We start from the raw sequence: 23,564 nt of genomic DNA, 5'->3' as shown, positions 1-23,564 counted from the left end.
TACACTCACCGGTCAAAATAATGCAACATAATGAACATCACATTTTACACAAGCATGGTTGTAGCCCCTTTTGGTCTTTGAAAAAGATTAACAGTCAGGTTTGTATGTGACATTGAACTCAAACAAGTGGCGATGCCACTGATATAACATTTGCGATATTCAATAAGTCCTTGGCTGGTTTGCTAAACAAATCAAGAAACACGGCACATTTCAGTCTTCATTTATATCAACTACTAACTCAAAGAACTCAATACAGTATTAACATCATACAAGGTAAAATAATGTACAGCAGTTCCAATGAAGAAGCTTTATATAAATGGGATGTTACAGAAAATGCAACCAAGGTCTTATAAAACCTAAGTTAAGGCTTTAATTTACATATAAGAACAACAACAAAAATAAATAAAATATTCTATGTGCTTTACTTCTGCTATAAATTGCACTTATTTGTCATAACACAAAAAGAGGGTACCAGTGGATACCATAACTTTAACTTATTGCGGAGTAGGAAAGCGGTACACATGCGCACACATCTGCTTATTCCTGTAAGAGTACATTTTATCCCAGAAACATTTGTATTCTTGTGAAGATTACTTTTTTAATTAGAAAAATTATGAATTTGATTGGCTGGCACAGTGGACGGCTGGCTAGCACATCTGCCTCACAGTTCTGGGGACCGGGGTTGAAATCCCGGCCCTGCCTGTGTGGAGTTTGCATGTTCTCCCCGTGCCTGGGTGGGTTTTCTCCGGGCACTCCGGTTTCCTCCCACACCCCAAAAACTGTGTGGTAGGTTGATTGAAGACTCTAAAATTGCCCATAGGTGTATTTTTGAGTGCGAGTGGTGGTTTGTTTATATGTGCCTTGCAATTGGCTGCCGACCGGTTCAGGGTGTACCCCACCTTCTGCCCGAAGATAGCTGGGATAGGCTCCAGCAGCCTGCGACCCTCGTGAGGATAAGCAGTTAAGAAAATGGATGGATGAATTTGAATGTACGTTAAAAAAAAATTCACCCAAAAAACATGAATGTGTAAACATAAATTTTAGACATTCCTATGGTATTTCCGGGTACACATAGTAGTTACACTACTCCCCATTTGGCTTTGGGGTGAAATTTGAGGATGAACCTAAAATGCACTGCAATCAACCTAGGTGAACTTATTTTGACCTTCTCTAAACTTTCGAATTCAAACATCCAACTGTTCAATGTTTCAGTACTCTTTGTTCAACTTGCTGATATCTAACAAGGAGGTGAACGGCAAAATGAATGAAAATGATGGATGAGTCCATTTCTGTGCCTTTCTGTGACTCCCCCAGTATCTCCATCTTGGTTGCAACCACTGGTGACACACTAAGCTCAGTGTTATATTTGGTTGATCCATGATTGACCAACTAATGTCTTGGTTCAATTATAATTGCTCTCTAAACAGTCCTCTTCATCTTGCTATTCACATTTAGAAATCACAAGACAAAGACAAAACCCAACATTTGAATGAGTTGATTCAGGAGCTACTGAGCTTAGAGTGTTGGTGAATGTCATCAGTAATTTGCAACAGAGAGACTGGAAGAGTCACAGAAAGACAGAAACAATCAGACATCCTTAGATATTTTCCATGGATTAAATACCTTTTACTGTGAATTTTGCAGTTCAGCTCTTTGTAAAAAAAAAAAAAGTATTGAAATATTGAACAATTGGACAGAGGGGCACTGTAAGAGTCACAGAAAGGCACAGAAGTGGACGTCCTTGGAAATTTTCATGGATCAAATGCAATGCAATATACCCAACGTGTTGTGAGAAGTGTATGTTTAATTGCCATTAGGATTATGAGGTGTCCTTGGAAAAATTCCTCCCTTCTAAGACGTCCCTGGACCCGAACGGTTTAACAACCCCTGCTTTAAGTGTCCTGGTTTATTATGTATTCATTTGCTCTGATGGAGTCTGGCCTTGTCGTTCTTCTGCTTGTTATCCATTGTGGAAGTGGCACCACTCGTGCCTTCGGCCGCAGCGGTGCCTGCCGGGTAAAAATGAAAGTCCACCGCCACGGTGGCGTGTCCCACAGAGACGTGGTGCGAGATCATCAGAGGGGCGCCTCCGTGCGACAAGCTGAGGCTATGGTGGACGGGGGCCGCCAGAGCCTCGGCCCCACGCAGGGTGAGCGATGACCGCAAGCCAGTGTCGGGCAGGGAAGGCAAAGGTGAAGGTGAGGAGGACAGGGGAGGCAGGGTGTTCTGGCATAGGCTCTGGTTATCTGTCGCCATGCCCGGCCACTCCTCCTGTGACAACTGAAAACTGGGAGAACTGGAAGGACCACAGCTCTTCTCCTCCTCCTCCTGATCACTGTTGTCGATCTAGGACATGGAGGGGCAAACTTGATCGTAGGCAGTGGCTTGATCGAGGCTTTTAGCTAATTAGGCACTTGGGGCTATCGCTAGCTAATTGAACAGCAAAGAGTTTTTGCCCAGTGTATCTGATACGATATGAAATGGCTCCGTGAAGTACAGTATCTTATGCCAAGATAGGGTGTGTTCATACGTGGTGTTTTTTGTTTGTTTGTTTTTAAGAGTGTGGGCCACAAAAAGTTGCAAAACTTTAAATGTTACCAAGAATATTTTCTTTCTAGTGAAAACTAATTAGACGCATCACATGAACAAAATAAATTTAAAAAATGGCAAGTGGAGTATATATTTTAAAAAACACTTACTCCCCTGGCAACCCTTTTGTCAACTTATTTCAAGAAAAAATTAGGTTGAAATTTTTCTAAAAACAAGGCGATGAGTCTTATTTTTTTTTATTTTGAAAGATTTTGATTAGAAGATTAGAAAGAAGATTAGAATGATTTTAAAACTTTTGGGAACTTTTTTTTTAAATTTGCAGTTAACTTTTTAAGAGATGCTGCTGATCGTGGGACCTCGCTGCACTTTTTGTTTTTGAACTTTAAACACATTATTATTATTATAATTATTATTGGCTCCAATTACCGGTTATCAGGCCCCTTGACTGCTCATAATCGCTTTCTGCCCTGAAAAAATCATTTTGGTCTTTCACTGGTGCTCTCACAAGTGTGTGTTCTACACGGAGGCAACCAGTCAGAGGAAAGGTGGCGGTCTTAGCCTTACGTTTGAAAACAGATATTGTTGACTTCCGAGTTTACTTCATTTTGTGACCAAGCTCGTGAATCAATTTACTTGTACAGTTGTGCCTTGACTTACAAGTGCTCCAACTTACACATTTTTTGAGTTACGAGCCATCATTCGGTTGATTGTTTTGTTTTTGTTTTATCTTGAGAGCAGAAAATTGACTTTTGAGTGAGCTTTTTTTCTAACCATGGTGTCTATTCTGCCCTCCCCCTCAGCTTGCCATTTGTGCAGTTTCAGATAGTGAAAATCTCGTGAAAAAAGATGGAAAATGTGCTTGCTTTAAGCTGTTTATTGCCACTCCCAGTTGAAGTGTACTGTAAAACCAAACATAAATCAAAGAGAATTACACGTTGTGAATTTAACCAAACCACAGCACTGCCTCACGAAAATCCGCTAGCCTAATGCTAACACATAATGGAAAACCCCATAGACAGACTAACGAAACTAGCATTGATATTGGGGTTGTTATAAAGATTTAAACAACTTATATTTGAACACAAATGGGGCATACACATACAGACACAGCATATAATTTTAATACTCACATATACTGTATTTTTTATGCTCAAAAGCCTCAAATTTGCAAAAGCCTAACCATGTGTGGAGTTTACTGTACTTCTACATTTCCGAGAATATATATATTTTTTAAAAAAGTATTTGTACTTTTACTTTAGTACAGTGTGAGTACTTTTGCCACCAGTGTTGTGTTGTACCTTGGTGTCCACGACGGGCTCGGGGTACATTTCCACGGTGACCGAGCGGGGGTCCTCACACGTGGGCTCCATCTGCACCATGACCAGACTCAGCCCCGGAGGTCTAGCTCTGATGTCTGACCCGTTGGCGTCGTGTTGCATCACGGCCGTACACTCGTCGTCTTCGAAGGCCCTGCGCACGTTAAAGGAAACGTGCCGTTACCTGGCACATTTCGAGACTTCTAGGGTCAATGTTGGTCTACGCACCGGTTTTCGTACGGTCGTCCTGCTGGGTGACGCTCCGCAAGACGCATCGGGACGCCCAGGTTCCTCTGGGCTGTCAAGGGGAACAGGAGAAGAGTTCAAAGTCCTTGGCAGGCAGCATTTGAAGCCATTCATAATGCTACAAAAAGGTCTTCAAATACTGCCTTCGTGTTAGTTAGTAAGAGAAAAAGGAAGGCAGCATTTGAAGGAATTCCACCGATGTTCATAGGATAGAAAGGGTGTCATCCTTTGAACGCCTTCTTAGAGTGGTCATGTAGGATAGTAGTGGTGTATCCTCCAGAAAATGAAAAAAGGAAGAATGTATTTGAAGGCCATTCATCGGTGACCTTGAAAGTAACGGTGTGTCTTGCAATAAATGAGAAAAGAAGCCTGCATTTGAAGGTATTCCAAGTTGGCCATGAAGGGTAGCAGCGGTGCAACCTCCAAGAGGACATGTTGCTCATGTTGTCATGTCATGTTCTGTTTTTATTTACTTGGTTTTGGATTTGATTGAAGTTCTTTCATGTTTTGTCAAGTTTTCCTATGTGACATGTTAATGTCTTGTCTGCTGGTTTGGTTTTTGTCTCCAGCAGTTCTCGTCAGTACTTACCTTATGACATAAGGTAGGCATGACATAAGCCTTATGTCAACCAATCATCTCCCTCCAGCCACTCGTGTCTTGTCCAGGTGTGCCTCATCGTCGTCCATGAAAACATCTGGTGTAACACATGTACCCAAATGTACGTTTCCCATTTAGTGTAAGACTTACTGCTGCTATTCTTCACAGTCACTCATGGAAGGCCTTCAAATGCAGGCTGCTTTTTTGCAACCTTCTTTTCTCATTTATTTTTTTAAAGACTGTCAAGTGAATTCAGAGAATCGTTTGTGAATTCACTATACGTGTTTATAGATATTTCGTGAAAACGTGCAAAGATTCAAGTCGTAGTAGAGGTATTTGCTTGACAGTTGACTGCTGAGCAGGGAATAGTTTCAGCGCAATCAATGGACATGCCCACAGTGTCTGAGAGCAGAGACAGTAGCTTGATATTTTTTATTTTTTGGAATTAATTTGAAGCCTCATTTTAGATACTTTTATTTATTTATTTAGTCATTCGGATCTCGCAGGATTGTTATCAACACTATCCTTTGCTGTGTGTCACATTTAGAAGACATACAGTATGTACACGATAAAAGGCCTTTTTTTCCCCCCGTTTTGCTTTTTTTGTGTGCACTGGCTTTTCTCCACCACAAAAATTCTTACAAAAAAAATAGTACTCCCATCAATTAAGTTGTAACAATAGCTTTTAATGTACTGATGATCAGTAGTTCAACACATGTTCTACTCTTTTCACAACTCTTCTTTTAAGACAGACTGGTCAGGCTGGACAACACGCCCTCTTTTGTTGTTGGCCCCGCGTGAAGCGTCCGCTTGCTTGTCCTTAAGTTTGCTTTGGCTATCCTCCGAAGACCCTTGTGGTCCCTTGTGATCGCCCAGTTCTTTCACCCCCACACATGCCTCGGACTTCTCATAGCAAAGGAGGACGTCCAGTGCGTCCAGTTTGCGATGCACCAAAGCTGCGTAGAAGTCATCGTAGTGGGAATCGATGAGTTTGATGCAGGCGGCGGTCAGCTCGTCATTGGGGAAAGACTCGTCAGCATGCAGTCTGTTGCACACGTTGCTGTCGATGATGAGGTCGTCGATAGTGTGCCGTCGTCTTCGAGCAGAAGGCTCTCGCATTGCTTTCTCAAACTCTTTGCTCGCGAGGAAGCAACTTTGGCAGTAGGTCATGGGGTCGATGTCGATGTCGATGTCGACGGCATGAACGCACAGAAAGACAAAGCAGCTAGACAGCGCCAAAGTGACGATCGCCACGGTGCAAGACTGCAGAACGACCATGTTGGTTGACAACTAGTCAACTCTGAATGCGTATGCTGGGAATTGTCAGCTCGCAAGACAACAGATTTTTCAGGTTTTTCAGGTTTTCTCCTAACCGTTTCTGACATACTCATCACTTTCCAAGCACACAAAGTATTTTAACCCTTACATACTGTTTATTTTCCATGCACACGTACTGTAGTATGTTTGAAAGCCTTCAAATACGCCCTTTTGTTGCTTACCTTTTCTTTTCTTTTTTTTTTTAAAGAATACACTACTACTGTACTTCATAGCGACCCATTAAAGGACTTGGGTTAGGGTGATACTGACTTTGGTTCTTTATTTTGTCAATGATACAGCAATACTATCCTTCATGGCTCCTCTTTAGAGGCCTTCAAATGCAGCCTCCTTTTGACAATTTTGGAGGATACACCAATATTGCCATCTTAGCTACCAATTGAAAGCCTTCAAATACAGCCTTTTGAATTTTGTATTTTTCAGGGACATCTCATGACCACCCTTAGAATGCCTTCAAATGCAGCCGTCTTTATTTTTGCAGGATATTTTACACCTTTATTGCCCTTCATAGCCACCCATCGAAAGTATTTAAATATGGCATTATTTTATAATTTTCTTCTAACAAGACAATACTACTGTCCTTCATGGCCAGTGTTAGAAGGCCTTCAAATGCTGCCTTCTTTTGCCATTTTTTTATGCTTTAGAACACTGCATAGCCAACCATTGAAGGCCTTCAAAAACAATCTTCTTTTATCTCTTACTTTATTTCAGACTACATCACTACCATCCTTCATGACCTCACATATAAGGCCTTCAAATGTGGCCTTTCTTTTCTCATTCATTAGAGGACACATTGCTACTATCCTTCATGCCCGCACTTGGAAGGCCTTGAAATATGTTCTTCTTTTGTCGCTTACTTTTTTAAAAGAATACACCGCTACAATTCTTAATGGCGCCACATATAATGCCTTCAAATGCAGACCTTCTTTTTTCATTTATTGGAGGACACACTGCTACTATCTTTCATGGCAACCCTGGTAAGGCCTTCCAGTACATCCTTTTTTTGTTGCTTACTTCTTTAAAGAAACACGACTACTATCCTTCATTGCCACCCTTGGAAGGCCTTCAAATTCAGTCCTCTTTTTGCAAGGATTAGAGAACATACTGCAGGCATCCTACATGGCAACATATGGAATGCCTTTAAATGAAAGCGTCTTTTGTCATCTATTTTTTAAAGATGCACTGCTACAATCGTTGTAATGTCCGTAACAGAAGCACGTCTTTCCTTTTTTCTGTGCACAGACTATTTATTCTCCCACAAAAATTGTCTTACAAAAAATAAAGTACTGAGTTGTCTCATCACTTAAATCATAACCAAACTTTTAAAGTACTGATTTGGTTACACAGGGGTTCTACTCCTTTTCAAAGCTCATCTTTTAAGGCAGGCGGGACAGGCTGAGCAATGCGCACTTCTTCCATGTTGTCCTTGTGAAAAGCATCAGTCTCCTCGTCCATAAATTTGCTTTCGGTATCCCCAAAAGACTCTTGTTCTTCGTCCTCTTCCTGTTCTTTCACCCCCACACACACTGTGGACTTCTTATAGCAAAGGATGTCATCCAACCCAAGGGGTCTGTGACTCAGCAACGCTAAATAGAAGTCATCGTGGTAGGAATCGAAGAGTTTTACGCAGGCGGAGGCCAGCTTGTCTTTGTGGAAATCTTCGCTGGAAGGCAGCCTGTTGCACACCTCATTGTTAAGCATGAGTTCGGCGAGAGCCACCCGTCGTTTTCTTGGAGTAACAGCTTGCATGGTTTTTTCAATCTCTTCGGCTGCGAGTAGGCAACTTTGGCAGTAAGCCTCGGGGTCGACGTGTACGCTGTGAACGCGCAGAAAGACGAAGCAGCTCCACAGCACCAAAAGGACGCTCAACATGGTCAAGACTGCAAAATGGCAATGTTGGCTGACGAGTAGCAGCTCTGAATGTGCATGCCAGTAATTGTGAGCTTGCAAGACAACAGATTTTTCAGGTTTATCCGGTTTTCTCTTACCCCTCACATACTGTAATGTTTTTTTTTTTTTTTTTTTTTTTTTTTAAAGAATACACCAACACTATCCTTCATGGCCACTGTTGAACAGCCTTCAAAGGCAGCCTTCTTTTGTACTTTTTTGCAGCATATCTTACACAAATACTGACCTTCATCTGCAACAATAATTTTACAATAATGCTCTTTATAGCAACCCATTGAATGACTTCACATATAGCCTTCTTTTGTCATTTGTTTATGGATACACCACTCCTATTCATCATGTCCACCCTTAGAATCCCTTCAAATACTGCCTTAATTTGCTATTAAACCAGGGGTGTCAAACTCATTTTTGTTGTGGGTTGCAATGTAGGTACGGTTTCCGTCCCAGGGCCATTACGACATCGACTCATCGTAGTATTTCATATACACAACAAACCGATGGAGAAGTAGTTTTAAAATTTGAAGTATAATATTTTTTTTTTTAACTATTAAGTTAGTTACTGTAAAAAAGTATTTGGTTATAACAAAAATCCTTTCAATAGCTCAACATTTATTTTATTTATTATTTATTACATATGGCCTGCGATTGGCTGGCAACCAGTTCAGGGTGTACCCCGCCTCCTGCCCGAAGATAGCTGGGATAGGCTCCCGCACGCCCGCGACCCTAGTGAGGAGGAGTGGCTCAGAAAATGGATGGATGGATGGATTACATGTGGCTTTTGAAATGTTAGTTCACATTTTAGCAAGATTCATGGAAGTTGACGCAAATGATTCGCGTGCCACATAAAATGATGTGGAGGGCTGGAGTGGCCCCCGGGCCTTGAGTTTGACACCTGTGCCTTACACCAACTCTGGAACCTCGATTTAACGGATCCGGCAACAACGGACTTGGGATTTAACGGACAGGAAATAGTGTCCGTTGGAACTGAAAATGACGCCTCCTTGTGGTGGACAAAGTCTCTTATTTCCAGAATGCGCTGCTGTTGTTTACTGCTACAATCAACGGACAGTTCTGGCTTCCGGGGGAAAGCTGCTGCTGTCAAAGATGTGAAGCCTAGATAGGCCAGCACGCCACATTGGCAGGGCAATGTTCCCATCAAAGGCAATACGTGGACAGTGGTTTAGCGTACCCATAGGCACACATCTCAAAAGGGGCGTGTCGTATCTACCTATTCATATCAAAGGGTGTTGTTTACTCAAACGTGTTGTGTCTCGTCTTGAACGTTCTATACTGATTTTGGCACAGCATAAAATAGTTTTTTGTCATGCTCTTCACCGAGGTATCAAGAGTAATGGAGGTGAAAAAAGGGTCGCACTAACCTTAGTACAGTATTGGTGACACATTGAAACTTGTTATGAAGTTGGAGTCAGGATTTTGCATAGCAAAAATATGTGAGGAATACAGCGTGAACAACAAATGTGAAAAAGTGACATCCATTAGGAGTACCTGTCAGGAAAAAAATGCAAAAAAAGCCTAGAAAAGATAAGAAAGTTGGCGTAAGCACATGAAAGTGTTGAAGTAGGGACCTTGAGGAAGATGTTTACAAGTGGTATGTGCAATAGCACATCATAGACAATCACAACAATATTTAATGGAACATTTAATTGTATGGAACATTTACAAGCTTTTCAATATTTATTTACAATAATTTAGTACTGTACTGGGTGTCCTTAGGCCATGAAAAAAGTGCTTCAAATTAACAGACAAATGGATTTAACGGACCACCCTCACCACTATTAGTCCGTTAAATTGAGGTTCCACTGTACCTCCATCATAGCTACCCATTGAAGGCCTTCAAACACCGTCTTCTTTTATCGCTTTTTTTTTTTTTTTTTTTTTTTTTTTAAAAGGATACACCACTACTATCCTTCATGGCCACACTGGAAGGTCTTTTCTCATTTACTCGAGGATAGACGGCCACTTTCCTTCATGTACCTTCTAACTGTACCTTTTCCAGGGACCCACCCTGTTGACATATTCTCCTTAACCAACCTTAAAGTTATCCATATTTCTGCAATTCCAGACCTGCACGTCCGGCGGGCGCCGGCTCGTTCTTCTTCACCACGGAGTAGAAGGCCACTGTGATGAAGATGAAGGCCAGAGACACACCCACGCCCACCAAAATGGGCACGTCGTGTTTCTCCAGGACGGGCAGCCATGATGGGGACTGCGGAGTCACCCTGGAGCTGGAAAGACAGACAAGAAGGCAAGTGTCAATGGGGAAAGTGGTGCAATGCTGTAATGCGTCCAGCAGATGATGCTATGGAGAAAAAAAGCTCGATATCACGAGAATTAATGAACCCAGGCTTGAAACCCTCACTTTTTGCCCCTTTTAACCCCATCTTAAAAACCTACTTTAAACCATAACCATTGTTTTTATATCCTAACCCTGGCCTGAACCCCTACTTTGAAACTCTGAAGATTGAAACCCAAATTTGAAAACCCTAACATAAAACTTCCACCAGGCTTCAACCCTACTTTGAAACCATAACTCTGGGGGTTAAGCCTCGCTTGAAACCCTACCTTGAAATCCCAACCCTGTCTTGAAAATCCAATTTTAAATCCTAACCCTTTGCTTGAAATCTTAACCCTGGCTTTGAAGCGTACATTGAAACCCTAACCCTTGCTGAAACCCTATTTTTAAACCCTGACCTTTGTTTGATATCCTGACCAACACCTAAACCCTAACCCTGGCTTGAAATTCTCATCTGAAATCCTAATTTGCAAATCAAGACTTATTTGAAACCCTAACACTGGCTTGAAACCCAGTTTTGAAATTGTAATTTGAAGCTCTTGAACCTTTCTTAAAATGTGTTTTTTACATGTTTGAAATCTTAAACCCATAGGATTCAAACTCGGGTTCTCAAATTAGGGTTTCATGCTTGGGTTTGGGATTCAAAATATCATTTCAAGGGTTTCAAAGTAGGGTTTTCAAGCCATGGTCATGGTTTACTGGCCCCCCGTTGTCACCATAAATTACCTCCATTGATACTCTCTGGTGTCTACCTACCGAGGGTCATTGCTGGTCATGGGCGACTGCGAAGTGTTCCTCTGCTCTTCGTCTTCGGCCTTAGATGACTCCACCGGTTGATCCTGCTGGCCACCAGACACATTGAGCCCTCGGACTCCGTAAGGTTCCTGAGTAGGATGACAGGTCCGGACAGGAGGAGGCTTTTGAAGAGAGCTCTCGTGCTGGACTGATTCTGTTGCATGGGTGTGAGACGGGTCTGCGGATGCTTCTCTGGAGGGGTGAGTGTCCATTTGGGGTTCAGGAGGCTGAGCAAGCTCCAGGAGGAAGTTGGGGTAAGGGGATGGCGGCAACATGGGAGGCTGAATCTGAGTTACTAAAAGCAGGCTGGGAGGATCGCTTGTGGACCGGCGTTCTGGAGACAGAGACGGCAGCCTTATCGATGGCTTTGTTGTGGTTTCACACCGTGACGATGAGCCTGAAAGTAGTTATGAGAGAGGTTGGGTTTAAAATTTTGGTATGGTTCAGACACTAAAGTACAAACTAAGAATTGAAAGTACAACTTAATTTTGGAACACTAACCACTGGTTTGAAATCCAACTTTTAAAACCCAACCATGGCTTGTACCACTAGTTTGAAACACAAACCCTTGTTTCGAATCCTACCACAGACTTGAAAGCCTAACCCTGTCTTTAAACCCTCATTTAAAACCTTGACCTAACCCTAGTTTTAAACCTTTTACTGAGGCTTGAAACCCTAATTTGAAACCTGATCCCTGGCTTGAAAGACACACTTGAAACAATAACCCAGGTTTGAAATCCGATTTTGAAACCACAACCCAGGCTTGAAACCCAAACTTGATACCCTTGCCGTCTTGAAGCCCTACTTTTAAACCCGAACTTGGAAACCCCTTTTTAAACTCTAACACTGTCTTGAAACCTAATTTGAAACCCTAACTCAGGCTTTAAACCCTAATTTGAAGCCCTAAACCTAACTCAAGCTTGAAACCCAAATTTGAAACCATCCTGAATTAAAACACTAACTTGAAAACCCAATTTTAAACTGGAACTCTGTCTTGAAATCTCACTGAAACCCTAATTTGATACCCAAACCCTAGTTTGAAACCCTAACCCAGGCATAAGATTTGAGTTTTAATTCATGGTTTCAAGACAGTAATAAAGGTTAAGCTTTTACAAAGGAATTAGAGTAATATTTCCTATGTGCAAAACAGAGTTTCCAGCACACATTTGTTGAAATGACAAACATATACATTGAAATACATATACATTATACAGTATGTATGCCGTATGTATTTGCATGACATGCATTTCAATCCTATTTGTAGCGATGACATTGGTTTACATTACACTTAATGTTCTTGTTGTGGTGTAGCTGTCCAGTAATCTGCTGAGTCTGCAATGTCGGAAATCGGGATTCTTTGCTGGAGTTGTTGCTCTATAGATTCGAAGATAAAACAAGACCATTTCAGAATAAACATATGTCAAAAGTGTACTGTATGGACAAAAGTATTGGGAAACTTAAAGCATATGGCACCTGCTAGTTGTGGAAAGTAACCCAGTACAAATACTTAATTGCTGTGCTTAAGTAACATTTTCAGGGATTTGTACTTTATGCTCTGTGTTAAAGTACCGCATTTTCACGACCATAAGGCGCACTAAAATAAATCTTACATTTTCTCCAAAAGGTGGCACGGTGCCCGACTGGTTAGAGCGTCAGCCTCACTGTTCTGAGGACCCGGGTTCAATCCCCGGCCCCGCCTGTGTGGAGTTTGCATGTTCTCCCCATGCCTGCGTGGGTTTTCTCCAAAATTGGCCATAGGCATGACTGTGACTGTGAGTGCGACTGGTTGTTTGTTTGTATGTGCCCTGTGATTGGCTGGCAACTAGTTCAGGGTGTACCCCGCCTCCTGCCCGATGACAGCTGGGATAGGCTCCGGCACGCCCGCGACCCTAGTGAGGAGAAGCGGCTCAGAAAATGGATGGATGGATGGATGGATTTTCTCCAAAATGGACGGGGCGCCTTATAATGCGGCGCGCCTTATGTGCGCACCGAGTTCCAACATCTATAAATGTTGTTGTGTGATGAGTGCTGCGCTTGACTTTTTTTCTTTATTTTTTTCTGAGCATTTCCTGCTGATGCGCCGCTTACGCAGAGGAAAAGCGGACATGGCTGAGGACGAACCGCTGGACATCCGTGTAAACAGGGCGTTCAAAGTGAAGTTGCGAGCGGCGTGCGAGCCATGGATGACAGATGGCGAACACAGCTTTACTAAGACTAGGAGGCAGCGCCGGGCGAGTTACGCCACAATTTGTGAATGGATTGTGGGTGCTTGTTCGCACGGCAACGAGAGTGTCTCGAACCTGGCGTGTTTGATTGAGAACTTGCCCAGCTGTTCATTTTGGATACAGAAGATGATGACTTTGATGGATTTGTGGATGAGGATTGATCAAAAAATAACGTGAGTACATTGTTAAATACTTCAATAAAGTACAACCGAACTCAGTATTGCTCCCGGTGCCTTTTTAAAAACATTGTTTTAGCGTGCACGCATGCTAGCTTGTGTTTTAAGCTAGCATATGTTTTACCATGCCTGCGCCCAATAATACGTGTTTACGCCTTATGTATGTGTTAAATAGCGAAATAGACCCCGTATCTGAGACTGCGGCTTTTAATACGATGCCCCCTATGGTCGTGAAAATATGGTAGTTGTTTGAGGGTTTATAATTACCGTAACACAGGGGTATCAAACGCATTTTAGTCCGCGGGCCACATTCACGACAATTTAATCTCAAGTGGGCAGGACCAGAATATCTGTGGCCTTAAAAGCTATAAATATAAATTCTATTTTGTTACCATTTTTTGGGTGTACATAATTACAACTACATTTGAGAAAACATTCACATTTATTGATTATTATCTTGTTGCAAATCTTGTTACAAATCATATGAGCAATCTCAAATGTCATAAAAATTAGTACAATTTCAACAATATTATGAATCAGTGTTTTCATTTACTATTGCAACTTACAGATCACAGTAGATATATAAAGTGTATATGTACCTTTTATGTATACATATATTAAAAAAACTATTTGGAAATAATTTACATAACTTTCCACATCCATCTGGAACTCTGCATAGGCTCAACTGACTCATCACACCATACAAAAACTAAAGTGGGAACTTTTCAGAATTATCCCCCTGCCTTGTAAATGTATACAGGCAGATTGACAGAGTGAAACTAAAATAATGAAGACAAAAATTGATTTGAGTGAATCTAGATGATGTTAGCATTCGTCTGCAAAAGCAATTAGCAACCCCTCTCCAATTATTATCATGCATAAAATTAGCCTGTAGATTTTCAGCTTCTGCGATTGGCTGGCGACCAGTTCAGGGTGTACCCCGCCTCTCGCCCGAAGATAGCTGGGATTGGCTCCAGCACTCCCGCGACCCTTGTGAGGATAAGCGGCTCAGACAATGGATGGATAGATGGACTTTCAGCTTTTCCCTGTCAGGGGTCTCCGCCACAGCGGGTCACTTGCATGATTTGTTTGTCTGATCTAACCCAACCTAAATTTTATCAGGACTTTAATAAACCCATGTCCCTATTACCTTCACAAACTAATTTTTAAGTGGGCATGTGCACATGAAATTGCTTAACCAAAAATACATGATATGATACATATATAGACATTGCTTCACACAAAGACTCTCTCTTACTGCATATGGATTGGAGGCATGCCCCGCCGTGCCGATCTTTACTCTCTCGCTCAGCTTTGTGCATGTCGCGTCACGTGACTCACAGGACTTCCGGTTCTACGGTGCTTGCGTGAAAATAAAAACTCAAGTTTCAAAGTGGGAGTCTTTACATAAAAAGACCGTCAGAACAATGCCCGCAAGCCGGATTGGACACCTGACTGGCTGCTTCTGGCCCATGGACCGTACATTTGAGACCCCTGTCATAACATCTATGCTAACATCTGTTAGTCCATCTGTGTTGTTTTTCATTATATGTCTGTACTGTTTTGTAACGTTTACTTAAGTATAGGAGTTGAATCAATGCTTCTAATTCTACATCTTTTTTTTTTTTTAACCCAAGTATCTGTACTTGTATTTGTGTGTAATCTTGCTACTCTGACACTTGTATAGAAATCCCAGTCGTCTACGTGTGATACTGTCAGCATTGTGTGCTTTTACTCACGCCAGACAAGCTGTTAAACTGCATTAAGTCCTCCAGGATGTCGTCAGCTCAGGATGGAAGTGGAAGGAAACTCGTTTTTGGGTAATATGTCATTTGTTACGTGGGACGTGTTCATGTTCTGAGCAGTAACCCTGGCATGAAATGCTAATTTGAAACCCTAACGTAGTTTTTAAAACCTACTTTGAAACCCTAATCCTGTCTGGAAAAACTAATTTAAAATCCCAAACCCTATGTTGAAGCCTTAACCTTGTCTTGAAACCCTCATTTAAAACCTTAATCCTGTATACAAACCCTACTTTGAAACCCTAACCCTGGATTGAAACCCTAATTTCAAACCTTAACCTTGGTTTGAAACCCTAATTTAAATCCCTGATTTGAAACCCTCACCCAGGCTTGGAACCCTACTTTGAAACCTTAAACCAGGGGTGCCCATTACGTTGATCGCAATCGACTGCTTGATCGCATGGGTAGTGTTGGTAGATTGTATGCTGGTTAAAAAAAAAAAAAACACACACAAAAAAACAAAACAGAATGTCAGTTAATTTATCATTCTCGCTGGCTATTAGATAAAAAATGTATAATAAAATAGCGCTCCTTTGGCCAATCATCTTCCTTCCCTGGCATTTGCCACACTTTAACTCTTAAAACCTAACCCAGGCTTGAAACCATTATTTGAAATCTGAATCCTGGTTTGAAAGTCCTATTTAAAACCCTAACTTGGAACCCCAACCCCTGAAACCCTAATTTGAAACCGTAAACATTCTGTAAAATTCTAACGCAGGCTTGAAATCCTACCTTGATCCGTGGGCCAGGCTTTCAAATGAGGCTTTCAAGCCCAAATTAGGGTTTCAAATTAGGGTTTGTAGCCAAGGTTTCGGTGAGCCTACCCGTGACCAGGAGGACGGTGCGTCTCTGCTGTCGTCCTGCTCTGTTCTCTGCCGTGCAAAAGTATTCCCCCGCGTCCGCCGCCTGCACACTGGAAATATGCAGAGCTCCATCGTCCGGAGGTAAGGACATTGGGTAGCAATTGAATGATGTACGTTGATCCATCCATTTTCTACACCGCTTATCCTCACTAGGGTTGCGGGTATGCTGGAGCCTATCGCAGCTGTCTTCGGGCGAGAGGCGAGGTACACCCTGAACTGGTTGCCAGCCAATCGCAGGGCACATATAAACAAACAACTATTTGCACTCATGTTGACACCTGCATGCAATTTGGAGTTTTCAAATAAGCTACAATGCATGTTTTTGGGAAGTGGGAGGAAACCTGAGTACCCGGAGAAAACACACGCAGGCACGGGGAGAACATGCAAACTCCACACGGGCGAGGCGAGATTTGAACCCGGGTCCTCAGAACTGTGAGGCGGATGTGCTAACCAGTGCGGCCACAACCACATGTATGTGTATTATATTATTGTGCTTAGTTGGTTAAAGCAGGGACTCTCAACTGGGGTCGGGGAAGGAGTAACATTTATAAAAACATTTGGTAATTCATCCATCCATTTTCTGAGCCACTTCTCCTCACTAGGGTCGCGGGCGTGCTGGAGCCTATCCCAGCTGTCATCGGGCAGGAGGCGGGGTACACCCTGAACTGGTTGCCAGCCAATCGCAGGGCACATAGGAACAAACAACCATTCGCACTCACAGTCATGCCTACGGGCAATTTAGAGTCTCCAATTCATGCATGTTTTTGGGATGTGGGAGGAAACCGGAGTGCCCGGAGAAAACCCACGCAGGCACGGGGAGAACATGCAAACTCCACACAGGCGGGGCTGGGGATTGAACCCGGGTCCTCAGAACTGTGAGGCTGACGCTCTAACCAGTCGGCCACCGTGCCGCCCATTTGGTAATTACATAATGAAATAGAATGTAAAGAACTGAACAATTTTTGTAACCAGTTCTTGGAAAAATGTCATCCCTGTATACCAGAAAGTTTGAGAACCCCTGCGCCCGGTGTCCATTATCAGACTCACCATCAATGTGTTTTCCGTCAGAGTTGGCGATTGGGGTCTTGGCTCCACGGTCTCTGGTCCACGTGTACCAGATGGGCGGGACCCCAACTGCTGAGCAGGGAAGCAAAGCAGACTCCCCGGGCCTGCACGCCACCTGGCCCGCGCTGCTCACCATGATGGGACTTACTGGGAAACACGAACGAATCACTCCACTTGTGAACGGTCAATTCAAAGGGGGAGCCATGTTGTTTTTAGGTAATGAAGTAACTCAAGTAGATTTATTTTTTTTTTTTTAGAAAAAGCACTCCTCACAAGGGTCGCCGGAGTGCTGGAGCCTATCCCAGCTATCATCGGGCAGGAGGCGGGCTACACCCTGAACTGGTTGCCAGCCAATCGCAGGGCACATACAACCATACGCACTCACATTCACACCTATGGGCAATTATAGTCTTCAATTAACCTACCATGCATGTTTTTGGGATGTGGGAGGAAACCGGAGCGCCCGGAGAAAACCCACGCAGGCACGGGGAGAACATGTAAACTCCACACAGGCGGGGCCGGGGATTGAACCCGGGTCCTCAGAACTGTGAGGCAGACGCTCTAACCAGTCGATCACCGTGCCGCCAAGTCCTAACTTTAAACTTGTATTTTCATGAGGTCAGAAATGGCATGGCAATAACCACATTTGTCATTTGATGCTAGGCAGAATACGGGCTCGTACCCGCGACAGTGAGGGGTGAGCGTGGCTCGACTTTGGCCGAGCGCGTTGGCGGCGGCGCACACGAACGTTCCTTCGTCGTAGCTGTGACCCGCCTCGATGTTGAGCATCGCGTTCCTCGCTCAGAGAGACAAAAATCCAACAAAAATCTGAATCTTTAATGGTATGCCACGTAGATGACAATGCCTACTCACCCCAAAGTCATCCTGGCCCCCATCTGCTTGGAGTGTCCTCGCTAAAGCCAGCTGATAGATGGCGGAGGCTCACCCGACGCTTCGCAGACACTCGGCCCCCCAGGGCCACCGTTAGAGCAGAGGGCCGCAGTGTCACTGAAGGAGTAGCTAGATGAACAGGAAAATGTGGAGGAAAAATACAATGGACCCCCGCGTACACACAATTCGACATGGATTTATTTTCAATATTTTTGAGTTTTTTTAAATTGTAATTCAAATGTGTGTATAGAGTGTGTGTATGTATGTATATATATATATATATTAAATGCAATTGTAACGGGTCTCAATTATCCGCGGATTTTTGCTATTCGCAGTCCAGTCCTGTCCCTATCCCCCGCGAATAGTGGGGTCCACTGTATATGCAAATGTGGGATAACCATCACCTCCTACCTCCATGCCATTTGGGAGTTTGGGGGAAATCGAAGCACCACAAGATCATTTGAAAATTACTGTTTCCATACTCAAGGCAGGGTTAAGGTTTCAAATAAGGGCTTCAAACCTCAGTTAGGGATTCAAATCAGGGTTTCAAGCCAGGGTTAAGGTTTCGAGCAAGGGTTAAGGTTTCAAAGTAGGGTTTAAGCCAAGGTTAGGATTTCAAAAGAGGGGTTTTAAGCCTGGGTTAGGGTTTCAAGCAAGTGTAAAGTAGCCTTGTTTGTACCGTGCACAGTGAGCGTTGCTCTCGTGGACGTGACAAATCTTTGCAGGTGGACGTTGGCCGCCCTGCACAGGTAACTGCCCGCGTCTGCCTCCACCACGCTGAACAAACAAAACACACACACACACTTCTAATGGGCCCTCAAAAAGATTACATTAAAAAAATCAAATACAGTACAGACCTGATTAAAAAAGTCATTTGTATTTCTTTGATATTACGACATCACTTCAGATTTCACATTCGTCTCCATCTTTGTTTTTCACTGACAGAGCCTCATTTTTCAGTTTCAACTCCCTGTGTTTCACATTCAAGTTTCATTTTGTCACTTTCAAACCCTAATCCTAGCTTTAAACCCTACTTTGAATTTCTAACCCTGGCTTGAACCCGTACTTTGAAACCCTAATGCTTGTTTGAAATCGGAAGCTAAGCTTGAAACCCTGATTTGAAAATCCTTAGGGAATCAAGCCCAATGGGATTTTAAAACAGGTTTAGGGTTTCAAAGTAGGATTTCAAGCGAGGGTTCGTGATTTGAAAGCAACAAAAAGACTTGAATGCGCAACCCATGAGGCTTAAATGGAACAGACTCTGGAAACCAATCCAAGCACAGTCACTGAAGCAAATGGACATGAAAGCCAAACGTGCAGTGCGTCCTACCCAAACGCTGGTCTTACTAATGGTGCATTTGTTGCTGGCGGACCTGAGGATGAGGAGGTCTCCGCCAGGGAGCACACCCACACGGGCCGAGGGCGTCACAAGACGGTTGTCCTTGAACCAGGAAACCTCGGCGGGAGGTCTGCTGAAGGGCGGCCCGCACGACACGCTCACGTTGTCGCCTCTCCACGCCGTCACGTTGGACGGATGCCGGGTGAAGCTCCACCCCATCTCTGGAAAAAACAACAGAAATAAAAATACACTATAATACATGGTTAAGGTTGCATGTCCGATTTTTAAGCTTGGGTTGAGGTTTCAAGCCAAAGCATGGTTTCAAGATGTGGTTATAGTTTGAAATTAGGATTTCAAGTCATCGTTTTTTTTCCCAAGTCATCTAAATTTAGGGTTGGGATTGGGATTTCATAAGAGTTTGGGTTTCAAAATAAATGTTTAAAGTCAGTGTTTCAAACCACGGTTAGAGTTTCAAACATGGGTTAGGATTTCAAAGTATGGTTTCAATATGGATAGGTTTTTAAAGTTTGCTTTCAACTTGGGTTAGGTTTTCAAATTAGGGTTTCAAGCCAAGGAGAGGTTTCAAAATTACGGTTTTAAGCCAATGTTAGGTTTTCAAATTAGGGTTTCAAGCCATAGTTAGTGATTCAAATTGGGGTTTCAAGCCAGTGTTTGAATTTCAAATAAGGGTCGGGGTTTCAAGCTGTGGCTAGGGTTTCAAAGTTGAGTCTGGAATCTTTTTAGGATCTCAAACAAGGGTTAAGATTTCAAATTAGGGTTTTAGGTCAAGGTTCAGGGTTCAAAGTAGCATTTCAAACCTGGGTTTGGGTTTTGAAATTCAGGTTTCAAGCCTGTGTTCGGGTTTCCATTTAGGCTTGACGTGACATTGCACCTCTTTCTATTCCTGCTGTGTGCATACGAACCAGCAGGAAGGAGGAAAGCTGCCTGCGACTTCATTTTCTCTCGAAGGTTTGATGCTTCGCAGTGATACGAGCCTTCATCCTCTCTACTCACATTCCTGAAAAACAAAAAAACAATAGCAAAAATCCCCTCAAATATGACTGTAGATGAAAATGCATTTATAATTTTAGTGATGAACAATCAGCACCTGAATGTGAGCAGCTGTCCGTTGTCCCGCATGCCAAGTGAGGTTGTGACCTCCAGGGGGGCGTCGTCTTTGAACCAGCGCACCGCGGGCACCGGGAAGCCTGCCACCTGGCAGTGCAGGGAGGCCTCGGTTCCCACGGCAACCGTCACGTTGTCTGGGCCCCGTGTCACACGCAGTCGGTGGGGGACCCCTGGACGTACGTGGGGTTTCAAAGTAGGGTTTCATGCTTTGGTTTGGGTTTCAAAGTAGGGTTTCAAGCCTTGTTTATTTTCAAACAATGTTTGGAGTTTCAAATTAAGGTTTTTAGAAAATGTTGTGCTCTCAAAGTAGGATTTAAGCCAGCGTTAGGATTTCGAAGGGTTTCAGGCTTGGGTTAAGGTTTCAAAGTTGTGTTTCAAGCCTTGTTTCGGGTTTTAAACAGGGTTAGAGTTTCACATTAAAGTTTCAAGCCAGGGTTACGCTTTCAACGAAACGTTAGGGTTTCAGAGTTGGGTTTTAAGTCTGACTTAGGCTTTTGAGTCAGTGTTGACATGAAATGAGGATTTCTATTTGTTTATAATGTGTGCATACAAAGTAGCAGGAAGGAGGAAAAGCCGCCGGTAAAGTTGCTTACCGAGCACAGTGAGCTTGGCCGGTCTGCTCTTCCTGCTGATGTTTAGCGAAGGGTTGACGGTCTGGCACACGTACGTGCCAGCGTCCTCCAGGCTCACATTGACGAGATGAAGTGTTCCCGACGTCTTCTTCTGGTGGCCACCTCCGTATTCTCCCTGAATACAGTGGAGAAAAAAAAATGTACAAGAGTGTAGCATAACTAGACAAAATATCAATAGATGGGTAGTAAATACACTATATTGCCAAAAGCATTTGTTCACCCGCCTTGACTCACATACATTTTCCATAAATTTGTTTCCATCCATCCATATATGAATTCATCATCCATTCATTAGTTCATGCATTTATATCCATCCACCTACCCATTCATTCATTCATTCATTCATTCATTCATTCACGTACAGTATTCATTCATAATCGATTCATTAATTCATGCATTTATTTGACACCCGTTCATCCATCCATTCATTTATCAAGCCATTTAGTCATCCCACATTAAAAATCTTTGATTCATTAATACATTCAATCATCCATCCATCAGCCATTCATCCATCCATTTTTCATTTCCATTTCATGTTTATTTGAATAGGGACAGATGCTACAGCATAGATATTTTGGATGAACAAATCTCTAATGTACAGCGTCACAGCATTTGTAGCTACTGCTAATTTCCCATGCCCGTCCCCAGGACCATCCAGCCATTCATTTGTCCAACCATCAGTTATTTTACATTCTCTATTTACTCAGCCAGCCATTCATTCATTATTCAGCCATCTATTAGCCATTCATCCATTAAATTGAACATTTGTCCATCCATCAATCAATCATTCTTTCATTTGTCATCCACTTATTTGTTCATTCATTCATCTTCATCCACCCATACATCCATTCATATATTTATTCATGCATCGATTCATTTATTCAGCCAAACAACTTTTTATCTTCTTGTTCATCCATAATCACTCATCTACCCATTTTTTCAGCCGTGAATAATCCACATCCACCATTCATTAATTCATCTATTCAGCAATCATCCATTCATTTGTTGGTCCACCCATCAATCAACCATTCATGTCCATCATCCATCCATCAATTCTTCTCACATCATCCACTCATTCAATAATACATACATTCACTCCTATCAATCATTCCCAGACATCCATCCACCCATTCATTCATTATCATCCATTCATTCAACCATCCCCCATTCATCACACTGCCTGCCGGAGAACCTCAGGGCTCCAGAGAACATTCTTGTTTTCAAGGCCAGGCTGAAGATCCGCCTTTTTAATTGAGCTTATAACTAATATTCAATTTATCTACTCATATCTTTTGTCTCCATTCATTATTACAAACCTCAATTCCAATGAAGCTGTGATGTTGTGTAAAATGTAAATAAACACAGAATACAATGACTTGCATACTTTTCAACTTATATTCAACTGAATACACTACAAAGACATAAAACAAAGATATTTAATGTTGAAACTGATCAACTATATATTTTTTGCAAATATTCACTCATTTTGAATTTGATGCGTGCAATACGATCCAAAAATGCTGGGACACTGGCATGTTTACCACTGTGTTACATCACCTTTCCTTTTAACAACACTCAATTAGTGTTTGAGAACCGAGGACACTCATTGTTGAAGCTTTGTAGGTAGAATTCTTTCCCATTCTTGCTTGATGTACACCTTCAGCTGTTCAACCGTCAGGGGCTCCGTTGTCATATTTTGCACTTCATAGTGCACCACATATTTTCAATGGGAGACAGGTCTGGACTGCTGGAAGGCCAGTCTAGTACTCACTCTCTTTTACTACGAAGCCATGCTGTTGTAATAAGTACATAATGTGGCTTGGCATTGTCTTGCTGAAATAAGCAGGGATGTCCCTGAAAAAGACATTACTTGGATGGCAGCATTTGTTGGTCTAAAACAAACAACCATTAATGGTGCCTTCACACTATATGCAAGTTACCCCTGCCATGGGCACTAACACCCCCCCCCCCCCCCCCCATACCATCACAGATGCTGGCTTTTGAACTTTTCACTTGCAACAATCCAGATGGCCTTTTTCCTCTTTGGTCCGGAGGACGCGAAATCCATGATTTCCAAAAACAATTTGAAATGTGGACTTGTCAGACAACAGCACACTTTCCACTTTTCGCCAGTCCATCTCAGATGACCTTGGGTCCATAGAAGCCAGCGGCATTTCTGGGTGTTGTTGATAAATGGCTTTCGCTTTGAATGGTAGGCTTTCGCTTTGCATGGTAGAGTGTTAACTTGCATTTGTAGATGTAGCGATGAACTGTGTTATCTAACAATGGTTTTCTGAAATGTTCCTGAGTCCATATGGCAATATAATTTACACGATGCTAGTTTTTAATGCATTGAAAGATCGAAGGTCACGGGCATTCAA

The 23,564-nt window shown here is 42.7% G+C and overlaps 1 protein-coding gene across 1 annotated transcript in view; it reads right to left on the bottom strand.

Annotated features, from left to right (window-relative positions):
• Positions 1 to 35: 35 nt before the first annotated feature.
• LOC133474876 (titin) overlaps positions 36 to 23,564 on the bottom strand; it is a 29,841-nt gene continuing 6,312 nt past the window's right edge. The window contains exons 4-13 of the mRNA XM_061766997.1: positions 21,145 to 21,298; positions 20,532 to 20,721; positions 20,347 to 20,441; positions 19,458 to 19,644; positions 18,764 to 18,861; positions 11,024 to 11,459; positions 10,039 to 10,199; positions 4,095 to 4,164; positions 3,849 to 4,020; positions 36 to 2,346 (exon numbers count right to left, since the gene is read on the bottom strand). Of these exons, the coding sequence (XP_061622981.1) occupies positions 1,918 to 2,346; positions 3,849 to 4,020; positions 4,095 to 4,164; positions 10,039 to 10,199; positions 11,024 to 11,459; positions 18,764 to 18,861; positions 19,458 to 19,644; positions 20,347 to 20,441; positions 20,532 to 20,721; positions 21,145 to 21,298 (1,992 nt within the window). The 3' untranslated portion in view covers positions 36 to 1,917. The remainder of the gene's footprint in view (positions 2,347 to 3,848; positions 4,021 to 4,094; positions 4,165 to 10,038; positions 10,200 to 11,023; positions 11,460 to 18,763; positions 18,862 to 19,457; positions 19,645 to 20,346; positions 20,442 to 20,531; positions 20,722 to 21,144; positions 21,299 to 23,564) is intronic.

Source organism: Phyllopteryx taeniolatus, chromosome 3 (assembly GCF_024500385.1).
Source record: "Phyllopteryx taeniolatus isolate TA_2022b chromosome 3, UOR_Ptae_1.2, whole genome shotgun sequence".
Lineage (NCBI taxonomy): Eukaryota > Metazoa > Chordata > Actinopteri > Syngnathiformes > Syngnathidae > Phyllopteryx > Phyllopteryx taeniolatus.
Note: the sequence above shows the minus strand (reverse complement) of the source record. Positions and strands in the feature narration are given on the sequence as shown.